Here is a 14,086-nt window from a genome sequence, read left to right on the forward strand (position 1 = left end):
TTCCCTGCACACGCACACTCCAATAGGTATTAGAACACCTCACCAATTAATTGATCCGACAAAGCCTAAACGATAAGAAAACAACCCATGCAACATCATGAGTCATAAGCATATCTACAGGAAGCAAAAAATATTCACGTATAGTCCATTTGAAAACAGTGTAAAACATGGCGATGTGTGATAGTGCTTGGTCGATAGCGGGTTTGTTATTTACATAACATAACTTTTGTCCATTCGAATGGGGCGCCCAGAAGACTTACTTGTCATTCTCAGAAATCTAAAGTAGCGCTGACTATTTTGCTGCAAGAAAAGAAAGAAAAAGAAAAAGAATCACCTTTTCCTTTGGATCTTGTAGTGGTACATCAGCACGAAAGCGTTAATTGCCCGTCACTAAATATGCAGTACGACGCATGTTCTTTGCGCTTCAGGAAACCGGATAAACCGAGAAAGGGCTCGTTGCTTCGTGTGGGAAAAGCATGCAACGCTGAGGAAAAACAGTTTAATGTCGCTTATGTATACGTATTCATTGATTTCGAAGCGCGCGTGGGATCTATTTACGTATGCAAAATTTGTTACCGGATTCTTTGGTTGACCAGGAAGCTTTTGTGCTACGAATTGAAATCCAGTAGGATTAAAATGCGGGGAAACCACCTTCCAAAAAGAACGTAAAAGGAAACTCGAGTTTTAGAAATCGCCGACTACCCGGGCCAAGGAGTGCTTACTCCACGAATATATTGTCTGGAATGAAGATGAAGAGCTTTTCAGCTTGTTATAATGATTGAATAGGCTTCGTTTTACCGCAGGGCTTTTGAACACATGATGAAGCTGTGTGATGAACATAAAACAGCCCTATAGCCGAATACAAAGCTTATGCTCGTTATACTCGTGTGCTTTTCGTCTAGTGGATGCATCGACAAGACACCATGTACTTATTCCGTTGAGCGATACAAACAATAGGATATACTGTACTCGCTCAGAAGCATGACGAATTAGCTTTAGAAAGTAGGTGCGAAGAAAAAGAGTGACTCTATGTTGTAGCAAAGGGAATAAGTCAGAGAGTAGCATGGTATCACAAAGTAATGCTTCCCGAGATGATGCATTTTTGTCTAGTAAGCAAACAACTAAAGCTGGAAGTCCAACCCTTTTCTTTACAAAGCAAAAGATTTCTCTTTCATTTTATTACAAATCATAGATACAGTGGTTTGTCAAAAAATATACACAAAGACGGAGGTGGGGAAGATAGGATGCGGGAAAAGCTGTCGAACAAGAAAGGGAATGGAACAAAAAGAAACAAAGGAGGAGGCGAGTTTACTGCTTCTGCTGCTCGCGGAACAAGTTCAGGTTGTTGAGCAAAGGCTTGTCGTTGTAGCTGAAGAGGTAAGCGGCTTCGTCGCCTTCGTTATGGTGGGTAATGCCGCTCCAGGCGGGGACAGCGAAGGTGTCGCTGTTGGTCCACTTCAAGACAGTCTTGTTGCCCTTAGCATCCACAATCTCACTATAACCAGTACCCTCGTAGACGTGGAAGATCTTGGAGCAAGTGTCACGGATTTCGGGAGAGGCAGCCTTAGCACCGATACGCTCGGCAGCACCACCAATAATGTGAGAAAGGGGACTGCCATCAGGTTTGTTGTAGGTATACGAAGCGTAAGAAGCATCACCAGTGCTATCCAAAGCCTTCTGGACGGGAGCCCAGGGGAACTTTAACGAGCTGTTTTCAGCAGGACTAAAGTATACCAAGATTGCATATGTTAAAATAAGCTTTCCAACACACACACACACTAAAAGCTCCTTCTATTCGCTTCCCTTCCCAACGAATTTTTTAAAAAAAAAGACTTACGCGCTGGGGTAACGGGGCTCGGCGTACATTTCGGCAAAGTTGACGGGAATGTTTTGGAAAATGGGGAGATCGAGACCATCGAGCCAGATCATGACATCACTGCCTTCGTGGCCGTGATCGTGCCATTGCCATGGTGGAGTCAAGATAACGTCACCGCGCTCCATGGTGATCTTTTCGCCTTCGACAGCAGTGAAACCACGCTCGCCCTCAATGATAAAACGCAAAGCGAAAGCGCAGTGACGGTGAGCGGGAGCGACCTCACCAGGGTTGATAAGCTGAAGACCGGCGTACAAGGTATCGGTGGTGCATGGAGCCTCTGCAGGTTCAAAAAGAACAAAGTGTCAGCTTCCTAAACACTTCCAGTGGACACAATTACCCAAACAAGCCCACTACTCCCACTTCTTTACACAGCAACAACGGAATAACTTACTCATGGTAGGGTTGATCAACATGAGGACACGACGCTCGGCTTCCTCGGCTTTAATGCGCTTGCCGGATTCGATAAGGGCCGGACGCATCTTTTGGTATTCCCAAACGTGAGGAACGGACTTGGGCGAAGGGATAGGTGGGACCATGGCCTCCATGACAGTCCACAAGGGCTCGGCGTTGATGTCAGGGTAGTTCTTCAAGAATCCAAGTTTGTCTTCAGCCATTGTTTTTTTTTGTTCAGTAATTTTATCGAAAAGAGTGTTAAAAAAAAGCCAAGTACTTTTCTAGCTTCGCTGTTTATATAGTCTAATGGGGCTAGATGACAGTCTTTTGAATTTTTTTGTCCACAAATGACTTGAAGGGCCTACGGATGAACTTTCCGTTCTTTCTTTTACTCCACATTTTTCTCCACTTTTCAATTTGTTTTGGGGGATTAACCACGGAAAAATCACCCGAGCTGTTTCCCCTCCTGCGGTAGAAAGTTTTAGATCTTTTCCACTTTGTTTATCCACCCAATAATGCGGGGTCGTACAGTATGATGCGATGGCCACCAAGTGAAACCATATTGGGGAAGTGTCCAGAAAGAGTCTTCGCCAGAAATAAGTATGATACTGTATGCCTAAGGGGCAGGACATTATACAGATGTTATGCAAAAATGGTCAATTGCAGACAGCAGATTGCATACAGGTGTTCGCTAATGGGCAAATCTTCTATTGCATTTAGCAAAGGTTCAGGAGATGTGTCATTGGGGTGGGAAAACGCTCGCTACGAACCGTAGAGAAGCTATACAATTTACCGACGTCATGCAACCCAACGAGATCCACTTTCCCAGATTTTCGCTGTGTTACTGAAATGGCCCGCGTTATCATCACCTGCGTAGGTAAGGCCACGGACGTATACACCAATGGGATCCGTTCCAGTAGATGATCCCCGGAATTCTTTGCCCTACACTGAGTCTGATCCATGCGTTTGTTGATATATAACCAGCCCATCGAACTGACTTGTTCGATTCTTCACTTTTTTCCCCCTCACCTTACATTTATTTTATCTACATCTAAAAAAACAACATAATGGGCAAGACTGTTATTAACGTTGGTATCGTCGGTGGTGGCCTTGGTGGTCTCGCCACTGCTATTGCTTTGCGCCGTGCTGGTCACAACGTCACTGTCTATGAAGGTGCCAAGGAACTTAGCGAAGTTGGTGCCGGTATCCAAGTTCCTCCCAATACTTCCCGTCTTTTGGATGCCTGGGGTCTTTTTGACCGCTTCAAGCAGAAGGTCGTCTGGCCCGCCAACATCAACATGAGAAGATACAACACCGGTGAAGTGATTGGCCCCACCCCCTTGAAGCCCAAGATGATCGAACTCTACGGATACCCGTACGTATTATTCCTACCCACTTACGATTACGGATATATGCATATGATTCTTTATCATCGCAGGGCTAGAATTGCTAACTCACAATTATTGTTCTCTGTACATATGTAGCTACTGGCTCATTCACCGTGCTGATTACCAGCAGTTGTTGTACGATGCTGCCGTAGAGACTGGCGCTACCGTCATCTTGGATGCCCGTGTCCTGTCTGTAAACGAAGCTGATACCACTGTTAGCTTGGAAAGCGGCAAGATCGATAAGTTCGACTTGATTATCGGTGCTGATGGTATGCTTCAATGACTTTTACGATGTGGATTGAAAAGGAATTAAGGGAAGAATCGTGCAGAGTATCATGAAATTTGGTTCTCAATTAAACTTTTTTCCCTTTAATCATAAAAATAGGTATCCGCTCTGCTGTGCGTTTGGCTGTTATGCCCGATGAAGAAGTCCTTCCTCGCGTCTCGACTAACTGCGCTTACCGTGCCACTGTCCCTTCTGCCTTGATGCGCGCCGACCCTGAAGTTGCCTTCCTTATGGATGATCCCAACTCCAACTGCTGGATCGGCTACCGTCGCCACATCATGGCTTATCCCATCCGTAACGGTGAATTGTACAACCTTGTCATGTCTCACCCTGGCGCTGCTGCCGTCGGTCGCTGGAATGAGCCTGGCAACTTGGAAGAAATGAAGAAGCACTACCACAATTTTGATCCCATCATCCGCAAGGTCTTGGAAAAAGTCACCGGCTGTTTGAAGTGGACCTTGGCCGACCTTCCCGTCCTCAGCAACTGGGTCAGCTCCAGCGGCCGCATTGTCTTGATCGGTGACGCTGCCCACGCTATGCTTCCATACCTCGCCCAGGGCGCTGCTCAAGCTGTCGAAGATGGTGCCACTCTCGGTGAACTTCTCACTGATCTCCAGTCCGTTGATGAAATCCCCGCTTTGATGGCCTTGTACGAAAAGATGCGTCGTCCCCGTGCTGAAGTCATCCAGAAGGGAGCTTACGAGAATGGTGATATCTGGCACATGCCCGATGGTGACATGCAAATCCAGCGTGATTTGGGTATGAAGGGTCAATTGCCTGCTGGCGCCAAGAACCCTAATCAGTGGGGCGATGGCAACTTCCAGCCCTGGCTCTTTGGTCACAACGCAATCACTGAGGCCAGAAGACGTTTGGCCGAATTCAGAAACGGTTCTGACATTGCCACCGATTCCGCTCGCCTGTAAATGATTTATTTATCTGCTTTTCCTGTTTCCTACATCCTTCACGTATTCACCAACCCATCACACACACGCACACACACACCTTCCAAAAACTACCCTTACATAGATGAACCCTCCAACATAGTTTAAACTTTCCTGTATTATCTCGCAACTGGTTGTGGGATAGCTTACCAGTGTACTTAAAAAATCCCTTTTTGTTTGTATATGAAAAATATATTTGTCGTTTTACGTTAATCACTACCTCTTTGTTTACAGGGATTTGGTGTAATTTTCTAAACTAGGTTGAAAATTTCCGACCATCGGATGGATGCGGCCGGCTTTTTTTGTGATAAAGTTTTTTTCGGTCCTTTTATGTGTAACTCGGTCGCGTTGAAGCGAAGAGCTTGTGTTTCGTCATTTCTATATCCATGTAAACAAAATGACAAGGCCATTGACGTTTTATGCTTTTCACTAGGAAGGTACTACAGTACCACTTTTCGATACGATATATGGTTCGTATTATTAGTTGTGATTATGTCTACAACAGACTTTATACCATATGATAAGGTGATCTGCTAGTAGACAACAACATTTATATCGATATCGAAAAGATTATTCGATGTGCAATGAAATATCATAGCAAAAAAGCGCACAATACAACCTATATATCGCAAGGCATAGCTTAGTCTACTATCCATGCTTTAATATAGTCATCAATGAAATTGCACTAACCGCTTTTCTTGCTATTCATAGTCCAGGTTACGGTGCTACTAGTTAGCTCATCAACAGATGATTCAAGCACTTACACTAAGCATATGTAACTTATGCATAGGCTGAACGGCAATTTTTTTTACCGCTTCACGTTTTACCATGTAGGTACGGCCGGACCAAAGCGACGAAAGACCGGGTGAATTCAATGGTGGCATATGTCATCAAAGACAGTATTGATTATCTAAGATGGTATACTTGATGATTTCGAAAGCTAAGATATATCTACATCATCACTAATCCGATGACAAGAAGATAGAACGTTCCTGCTACCATTCCATAACTATACCGGGAGCATTCAAAGCCGTCTTGTAGTATTATTCGATTACCTTAGATTATACCAACCTCCAAGTTCATAATGGGATCGTGCTATGTATATCACTCGGCGATTGCAGATCAATCCTTGTAGTTGTCTATAACAACAATGACAAAACTAGTTATAACGCCGAAAAGAGAATGGGCTCTATGATCGGCTCGTTGTGCAGAGAGCAATATCATGGATTAAAGGTAGTGGCTGCCATCCGCAAACACTACATTGCATTGTGCATACATTGTTTCAGCAGAAGAAGCAGGACCTCATCAATCTCTTTGACGGATCTTATGTCCGAGCGAATGTGTCATGTATATTCAAACCTTCAAACAGGTAAGTAGCAATATTATCCAGCCACGCTGCAATGCGGGTACGCGTACCGAGATAAGACGAAAGCACTAAAGTTAAATAAGCGCGCCATTTGTATCACAGAATGCAGATACCCCGACATGGCTTCAATAGACTATTTTAGAAAAGATTTTGGGACAGATGACAATAAGTTCGGGATATACAAAAAAGCAATGCACATAACATTTTTTATTTTTTCAGTTCACTTCACAGAGGAAGATAATCTATGAGAGAGTGAGCGGGAGCGAGAAAAAGAGACTTCTATATTACAATAGCGATGTGTGTGTGTGTGTGTGTGTGTGGAGAAAGCGACATGGGGAAACAAACAGAAAGAAAGGGTTATGCAATTTAAGCGTAGGCCATCTTGTTGGAGACCTTGCCGATGCTGGCAATTTCGACCTCGACAACATCACCGTTGTTCAACCAGAGAGGGTTCTTCATGCCCATGGCAACACCAGCGGGGGTACCGGTCATGATGATGGTGCCCTTCTCCAAAGTGGTGCCCTGGGAGATGAAGGAGACGATTTCAGGGACGTGGAAGAGAAGATCAGAGGTGTTGGTGGACTGACGGACTTCACCGTTGACACGGGTGGTCAAGTCAAGAGCTGGGCGGTCGCCAAGAACCTTCTGGGAGACGATGGCGGGGCCGATGGGGGCGAACTTGTCGAAGCCCTTGCTGAAGCACCACTGGGGAACACCACCAGCGTACTTGGGATCACGCTGCCACTTGCGGCAGGAGACATCGTTGGCGACGGTGTAGCCAGCAACGTACTCGCCGACCTTTTCGATGGGGATATCCTTGCCGGTCTTGCCAATGACGATGGTCTACCAATGCCCACCTTTCGTAAGAAATCACAATACTCTTCTTCCTTCCTTCCTTTTGTTCCTTTCCGCAATACCAGCCAATACATACCAATTCACCTTCGTAGTCAAGGGTCTCGTGGGCAAGCTTGGGGATGGGGATATCTTCGAAAGCATCAGCAAGCGAGTGGCTGGGCTTGATGAAGATGGAGGGGTAGGGAGGAGGAGTACGGCCACCCTCAGCAACTGCAACAGAAAAGAATTTCCCGTTAATGGCATTCTCTCATCTGTTTTTTTTCCCGTTCGAAGCCATATTAATAACAATTAAGACGTGTATACGTACTGTGAGCCTTGTAGTTCAAGCCAACGCACTTGATGATGGGGATCTGGTCCTTGGAGAGAGGGGCCAAAAGGCTGGTGACCTTGACGACCTGGTCGGTGACAACGGCATCATCGGCAAAGACATCACCGGTGACGACCTTGGCTTCCAAAGAACCGGCCTCCAAGAGCTTGTCGACGGTAGCGTCACCAGAGACGATGGGCTCACCAAAGTAGACCTTGCTGTCAGCAGCAACGAAGCGGATCAAACGGTTCCAGACGGGCGACATTATGTGTGTATGTTTGTGATGTAAGGTGATGTGAAGATGAAAAACAAAAAAGAAGAGAACCCAAGAAACGAGACAGCCTTTATATGAATCCTATTTTTTTTTTTCGTTACCCGGAAAGCGGTGCCCGCCCTCAATGGAGAAAACTCCACAAACAACCGCGCCAAATTGCATCAACTTTGTGTTCCACAATATCCCCACAGTGTAGTTGCAGTCAGCGCAACAGTCCGATCCAATAGGATCATTTTCCGCATCTGATTTTGCATGCTAAAACGTTCATCTTTCATCCATCATTGGTTTTAGCCGGTATGACCAAGCTTGTTAATCACAGCCAATCACCGCCCTTTGGGGTGTACAGTGGGAATTCTCCACCGAGAATGTGGGGACGCTTCAAAGAGTCCCGCACAAATCTTAGTGCCTGCGCAAAGAAACCAATACTGCTGCTCCCTTGCTGAAATCGCGCCATAGATCAACACTGTTTCAACAGACAGACCAAATGGCGGAAGAAAAACTTAATAATCTACCCGAGCCTGTTCCACTCGACAGACGATTTTTGCCTCAACAACAACAGCAACAACGTTCGCAACAGCCGCCATTACCAACGCCCACCTCCACAGAATATATGTCACCAAATTCACCTGCTCGCACCGGTCCGCCACAGCAGCAGCAGCAGCAACAGCAACAGCAACAACTACTACTCTCACAGCCACCTCCACCTGCAACAACACAGCAATTACAACAACCGGGCGATAGCAGTAATAGCAAGAACGCTCGACCGGCAAAACGCCAAAAGGTTTCTTTGGCTTGTCAGGAATGTCGAGATCGGAAGATCAAGTGCGATGGTATTCGGCCAGTATGTGGGCCATGTGTAAAGAAGAAACGACCTGAAGGCTCTTGTGTCTACGAGCCAGAGCGTGGTCGACGAGGTGTAAAGAGCCAGTATGTATTTCTTCAAAAGCCCCCCTTTCCCCCTTTCATGAAGGCACACTAGTTTTTCTGTTTGTTGTATCGTAAGAGTTTATTAATGACACTTTGGAAACAATGGCCAGGTATGTTCAATTGTTGGAAAATAAGGTTCGAGAATTGGAAAATGCCATGCGATATGATCAAGGCAGTCCCGGTGGAAGCCATGGTCGATCTCCTTCTGTTACATCTATCGATAGACCCCCTGACATTGCCCCTCGAGTAAGTAGTTGACAGTATTGCTAAACTCTTTCGTATTGCCAAGCAAAAACACTGATGACATGTTCCCCTCCCACACTTTTTCCGTTTCCAGAACCCCACACTTTCGATCAACCACTTGACGTCGCCAGGTTCAATCAGCTTCCAGAATTCACCACCACCTGCTCCCGTGTCACAAGCATCGTCTATCCAGACAAGCCTTATCGCACCCAATTCACCCGCATCCGAGTCTATGATTACATCAGACCTTCCTCTTGGGAATCAAGACCTAGGGGCCGGTATGCGTGCACATGCTCCAGAAAGTAACGTCCGAGAACGATGGCCCAACGATCTGTTTCAAGCTACATCTTCGCCACTACAGTCTCAACAACAACCGCAACAGCAGCAGCAACCTTCGAATTCTCAACCACATCGGTTAGCACCACTATTACCACAACCAATACCTACCACTCAGCAGCAGAAGCCACAAGCGCAAGAGCAAGAGCAACAACAGCCACAAGCACAGTCAATGCCACTCCCACCTCTGGCACCCGTGTCTGAAAGAAGTGCTGGACCTGAGGTGGACGCTATGGGTGCATCGACCGGCATTCCTGATGGGCACGAGCACCACCATGGAGGAAATGATAACCGCCAGGGATACTTTGGTTCGTCCAGTGCCATGAGTTTCATGCGTGAAGTGCGAGAAGTGATCGGCAAGAAAACAACCATGTCGCCAGACGATCGTTCGAGGGATAGTCCCTCCAGACGTTTTTCACAAAGTTCTCGATCGTCTCGTAACACCTCTGCGGGTGGGCCACACTCGGTCGATGGCCATGCCATTGCTGCCGCCAACAACAACAGCAACAACAGCAGCAGTAACCAAAACGGCGGCAGTCAGTTACGAAGCTATTCCGTCTGCCACGACTACGTTTTGCCTCCACGGAAAGTCGCTGATAGTCTCGTGCGCAGCTATTGGACATTTGTACATACATTATACCCGTTCCTCCACAAGCCCGCATTTATGAAAACCTACTCGAGACTATGGGGATACCCAGAAGGCGGTAAATGGGTGCACACAAGGAGAAAAAGAAAAATAAAGAGATAGTATACTCACATGTTTAAAATGTATGTTGCCTACTACTACTTTTTAGACAACGATGATCAGGATCAGGAGTCCGAAGCCGATCCTTTGTTCCACTGTATCCTGAATTTAGTATTCGCTCTCGGCTGTCAGCTATCTCCTGAAATTGGCGAAAGCGAACGGGAACCCACCTCAGATATCTTTTTCCAGCGATCCAAGAAGCTGTTACATTTCGATATTCTCGATGAGGGCAATATCATGGTTGTCCAAGCGTTGCTGTTGATGGGCCAGTATCTGCAATGCACCAAAATGCCCGGTCGGTGCTGGATCGTCGTCGGGCTCGCTACCCGTGTAGCTCAAGGACTTGGATTGCATCGTGATGCTCACAGTGTGAACAGCGGTCGACATAAGACTAATGGCAGTGGATGTACCAGACAGCTTGAGCGTGAATTGCGCAAAAGATTATGGGGCGGATGTCTTGTTCTCGATAGGTAAAACAGAGATTTTTACAATGATATCATAGATGTATCAAGACATCCTCACGTATTTGCATTCTGTTTAGAATGATATCTATGGCCTATGGTCGTCCTTTCATGATTCCGGTTACTCAAAATCTCATATTACCACAAGCCATCGACGATGAGCTTCTTACCTCAAATTCTGATCCTCCCGCTGCACAGCCTGAAAACAAGCCGAGCCAGATGGCATTTTTCGTCCATACGCTTCAATTGTATGAAATTATGGGCGATATCCTCACCACGCTGTACTCTACAGGTACAAGACGGCTAGAGAATGAGTTGACTGCAGTTTCCGGTATGTGCATCTCAGCTGATAAAGAAGCGAGGGAAAGGAGAAGAGAAGCACTTACCTTTTCAAATATATCTTTGAAATGATTTTAGACGAGCAACAACGAACGTCGAACCTTAGCTCCATTATACGCCTTGAAATGGCGCTGAACGCGTGGGAGAAGGCCCTCCCTTGGTTTCTGCGACTTGGCACATATACCCAAGATTCAGCCAACAGTCCGCGAAACCGACGTGACATGACTGACAATATCCTGTTACGGCAAAACAATGTTCTACGAGCACGGTATGCTATATCAGTGATGGTTTAGCATCTTCTTTTTCTGTTGCCGTTGTCTTTTCAAACTAATATGTTGTTGTGTGTGTCTTCACAGATACCTCCATACCTGCATCTTGCTTTATCGCCCAGTTTTCGCTCATTTCTTTGCATTGGAAGAGTCCAGCCATCCAGTCACGCAGGACACAGGACTCCAGCGGTCTGTCTTTGTGCAAAGTTCAACCACATGTGTCACCTCTGCTCAAGAATTGGTCGAGATGATCCATCGCAATATCAGGGAATTGTTGCCTGCATGGTGGTATAACATGTTTTGTAAGTCAGATCGGAAATGGCTGGGATCTTATTACGATGTGCTAATGCTATACAAAATACAGATCTATATACCTCAGCGACTGTGTTACTCATGGCACGCCTATTTCCAAAAATCAAACAAGCGATCGGTGAAGACTATCTGATAGAAAGCTGGGGGAAATGCCTGAACTGTTTATCTGAATATCAATCATACAGCGACTCGGCCAAATGGTGTTATGAATCTTTGAGCGAGCTGGATAAAATGGCGTTCCAAAGCAACGATGGTAAAAAAACGGATTTTTTTATATCCACTTGTTTTTTGGAAAGCCTTGTGTGCTATAGTTAATATACTGATATCTCCGAGTAATGTTGATGGTTATAGAGCAGCCAAACAACGGCATGTCAAGTATCCAGATCTTGGGCACTTTACCTGGTTACACATCCAATATTGGCGTGGCGTCTGAACAAGCAGACAACGAAACCACGGGTGCTGGAGGAGGAGGAGGCAACAACGGTGGAGGAGTAACGTCTGTATTGAACCCGAACTTTTCCACGTCCTTTGCAGACAATAATCCTGGGGCCGATTGGGAGCTGGATCTTCAGGACATGTCGTGGTTAGGTCGTCTTCCAGTGTATACTGATCTTGAACCTGGACTCCAATTCAATCAATGGCTGGGACGCATTGATACCGATGTAAATAACTTGTAGAATAGAAATGACAGTAATAATAATAATGATCAAAGAAGGAAAAAAAAGGAAGACGGGTAGTGTAGAGTCAAGCCTGGCAAAAAAAAAAAAATCACGCAACACGAGCACTGTCACTCGTTTGTTCCGAGAAAGACACCTCCTTTGTTCCGTCGGGCTGGGTATCAATAGCCGGTCTGAGATATCCCGGAATCTGTTGCCGTGGCTCATGAATTTGTGCTTGCCGCACCGTTTGCCGTACTGCCTGCGTGTATGTAAAAACGAGATCAGTGTAACAATTTTTTTTAGATATCCCGAATTCATTCGGTTTTGACGCTGCTGTTAATGACGAGGAGACCCGGTATATATTTGTGTGCATCAAAAAAGGTTGTTTGTTAGCCAAACAAACAGAATGGATAAGTACATATTCACCTTGAATTCACAAGGATATGGTTATTTAATCCAGATCAAATTATCACAAAAGGGCTAGGTCATTGCAGATATACACCTTCAGCACTTGTGCACTGAGAAAACGAGCGCAGAAATATCATCAAGAGATATGTGCTGCAGCAGCGCGTTGTTTAGCAAACTCATCTACTGCACTGCAAAACAACAGGAGTAAATAGCTGTATTCAACAGTTCTATATTGGGCTACCATATGGTGCAATAATTTGAGTGATGATTTACCATGTGTAAGTAGAACGATCCGGGCATCACAGCCACTCTCACATTGTACCGGGACTTTAGCTTGATGAAAATGTGGTCACGTGAGATTATTTTATTGTTTTGCAAAGTGCTCTTTATTCCTCTTGAGCTGCAGATCACAGACACCTGCAGTTGAGACATACTGCCTAAGCTCTAGCAAAACACCACCATTGATGACAACGGATACGTATTGATGACTCGTTGCAAGGTAACATCATTTGCTAATACTTTCCGAAGGATCACAGACCGAATGAAAGCCAGGGGTGGCATGGCAAAATAAGAGGAAACACTCTATCCTATCTCGGTTCGAAACGGAAAAGACTTGATCAACTTGTTTCTTTACGGAGTTAGCTCAAGGTGGGCGGGGAGATTGCATAATCTCAGCATTTCTTCGCTGGCGTGCTTCAAAGAACCTCGGAAGAACTTCCAGCCAATCGGATGAACTGTTTATGGGTTGGAAAGGGCCAAGGCTATGGAAATCCCCATTCTTTAAACCCAAAGTGCGGGGGAGCGTCCAGTTGACCTTTCTCTTTCTTTCCCACTGTCAATACTACTCACCACACATAATGTCAGAATCACATAACGGATCTTGTCTTTGCGGTGCCATCAAGATTAAGCTCAATGGCGCACCTGTCAAGGTCATGACCTGCCACTGCGTCGACTGCCAAAAGTCCGCAGGCGCTCCATACCAATCCAACGCCATCTTCAACACCTCCAACGTTGAGGTCGAGGACCCCAAGGGATATGCCAAGATGTACCTTGTTCCCAAGGAGCAGACCGGTAGTGGTGTTGAGAAGCAAAAGTGGTTCTGCAGCAACTGCGGCAGCCCTCTGTTCAACCGCCCCATGAAGTACGAAGGTCAAAAGTCGGTTGTCAAGACCGGTATCTTGGACGCTCCTGCTGGTTTCGAGGGCTCTCCACTGGATCAGCTCAAGCCCGTTTCTGAACTCTATACCAAGGACCGTGCTTCGTTTGTCAAGCCCCTTGATGGTGCCAAGCAGTTTGCGGCCGCTGCTCAATAAGAATTGATGATTAGAGAGCCTTCCTATTTGATTGTATAGAAAAAGACAATTCCTTTTATATTTGTATATACTTTGTTTTCAGTAAATTAAAACCAGCGCGGAACAGAAGAGAATATGGAGAAGAAAAAATCAAGAAGGATACTTTGGATGGAAACCATCAGTGTGGTGCGTAGAGTGGAGATGGTCTTGTTCATGCTTTTTGTCCTGAGTTGAGCTTGGGGGGGGTGTGGAGGGGAGTGGACTCATACTTTTCATCATGCAACTCATGTCCATACTCATTCAAGGGCGTGCTGGTTTTTTTGTGGCGTAAGTTGCGTCTTCACACTACCAATACATCGTTCGATGAGCGAGCAGTATAATAGCTTTGCTCTATTGTGAAGAAGTGTGT

General features: G+C 45.8%; 6 protein-coding genes across 6 annotated transcripts; 4 read left to right on the top strand and 2 right to left on the bottom strand.

The window, feature by feature from the left end:
• Positions 1–1,169: 1,169 nt before the first annotated feature.
• Positions 1,170–2,539, bottom strand: BDB00DRAFT_805804 (RmlC-like cupin domain-containing protein). Its single transcript, XM_053122217.1, has 3 exons — positions 2,268–2,539; positions 1,838–2,153; positions 1,170–1,723 (listed from the first exon to the last, which is right to left on the bottom strand). The coding sequence occupies exons 1-3, from the start codon at positions 2,488–2,490 to the stop codon at positions 1,309–1,311; spliced, it is 954 nt and encodes a 317-aa protein (XP_052983551.1). The 5' UTR covers positions 2,491–2,539; the 3' UTR covers positions 1,170–1,308.
• Positions 2,540–3,336: 797 nt separating this feature from the next.
• BDB00DRAFT_926145 (uncharacterized protein) lies at positions 3,337–4,975 on the top strand (the record flags this gene model as incomplete). Its single annotated transcript, XM_053128834.1, has 3 exons — positions 3,337–3,644; positions 3,754–3,926; positions 4,043–4,975. The coding sequence occupies 3 exons, from the start codon at positions 3,337–3,339 to the stop codon at positions 4,864–4,866; spliced, it is 1,305 nt and encodes a 434-aa protein (XP_052983552.1). The 3' UTR covers positions 4,867–4,975.
• Positions 4,976–6,491: 1,516 nt separating this feature from the next.
• BDB00DRAFT_805809 (degradation of aromatic compounds) lies at positions 6,492–7,882 on the bottom strand. Its single transcript, XM_053122218.1, has 3 exons — positions 7,413–7,882; positions 7,182–7,315; positions 6,492–7,093 (listed from the first exon to the last, which is right to left on the bottom strand). The coding sequence occupies exons 1-3, from the start codon at positions 7,675–7,677 to the stop codon at positions 6,617–6,619; spliced, it is 876 nt and encodes a 291-aa protein (XP_052983553.1). The 5' UTR covers positions 7,678–7,882; the 3' UTR covers positions 6,492–6,616.
• Positions 7,883–8,012: 130 nt separating this feature from the next.
• BDB00DRAFT_805810 (uncharacterized protein) lies at positions 8,013–8,677 on the top strand. The gene has a single exon (XM_053122219.1). The coding sequence runs from the start codon at positions 8,171–8,173 to the stop codon at positions 8,663–8,665; it is 495 nt and encodes a 164-aa protein (XP_052983554.1). The 5' UTR covers positions 8,013–8,170; the 3' UTR covers positions 8,666–8,677.
• A 747-nt stretch (positions 8,678–9,424) lies between these two features.
• On the top strand, positions 9,425–11,633 carry BDB00DRAFT_756927 (fungal-specific transcription factor domain-containing protein; the record flags this gene model as incomplete). The annotated part of the gene is made up of 7 exons (XM_053118946.1): positions 9,425–9,564; positions 9,742–9,896; positions 10,017–10,407; positions 10,479–10,712; positions 10,778–11,005; positions 11,094–11,308; positions 11,386–11,633. The coding sequence occupies 7 exons, from the start codon at positions 9,425–9,427 to the stop codon at positions 11,631–11,633; spliced, it is 1,611 nt and encodes a 536-aa protein (XP_052983555.1).
• Positions 11,634–13,242: 1,609 nt separating this feature from the next.
• On the top strand, positions 13,243–13,698 carry BDB00DRAFT_785004 (Mss4-like protein; the record flags this gene model as incomplete). Its single annotated transcript, XM_053120508.1, has 1 exon — positions 13,243–13,698. One exon carries the CDS (start codon positions 13,243–13,245, stop codon positions 13,696–13,698), a length of 456 nt encoding a protein of 151 aa, XP_052983556.1.
• Positions 13,699–14,086: the final 388 nt, after the last annotated feature.

Source organism: Zychaea mexicana (genome assembly GCF_025766255.1).
Source record: "Zychaea mexicana strain RSA 1403 chromosome Unknown BDB00scaffold_10, whole genome shotgun sequence".
In the NCBI taxonomy this organism is placed as follows: domain Eukaryota; kingdom Fungi; phylum Mucoromycota; class Mucoromycetes; order Mucorales; family Lichtheimiaceae; genus Zychaea; species Zychaea mexicana.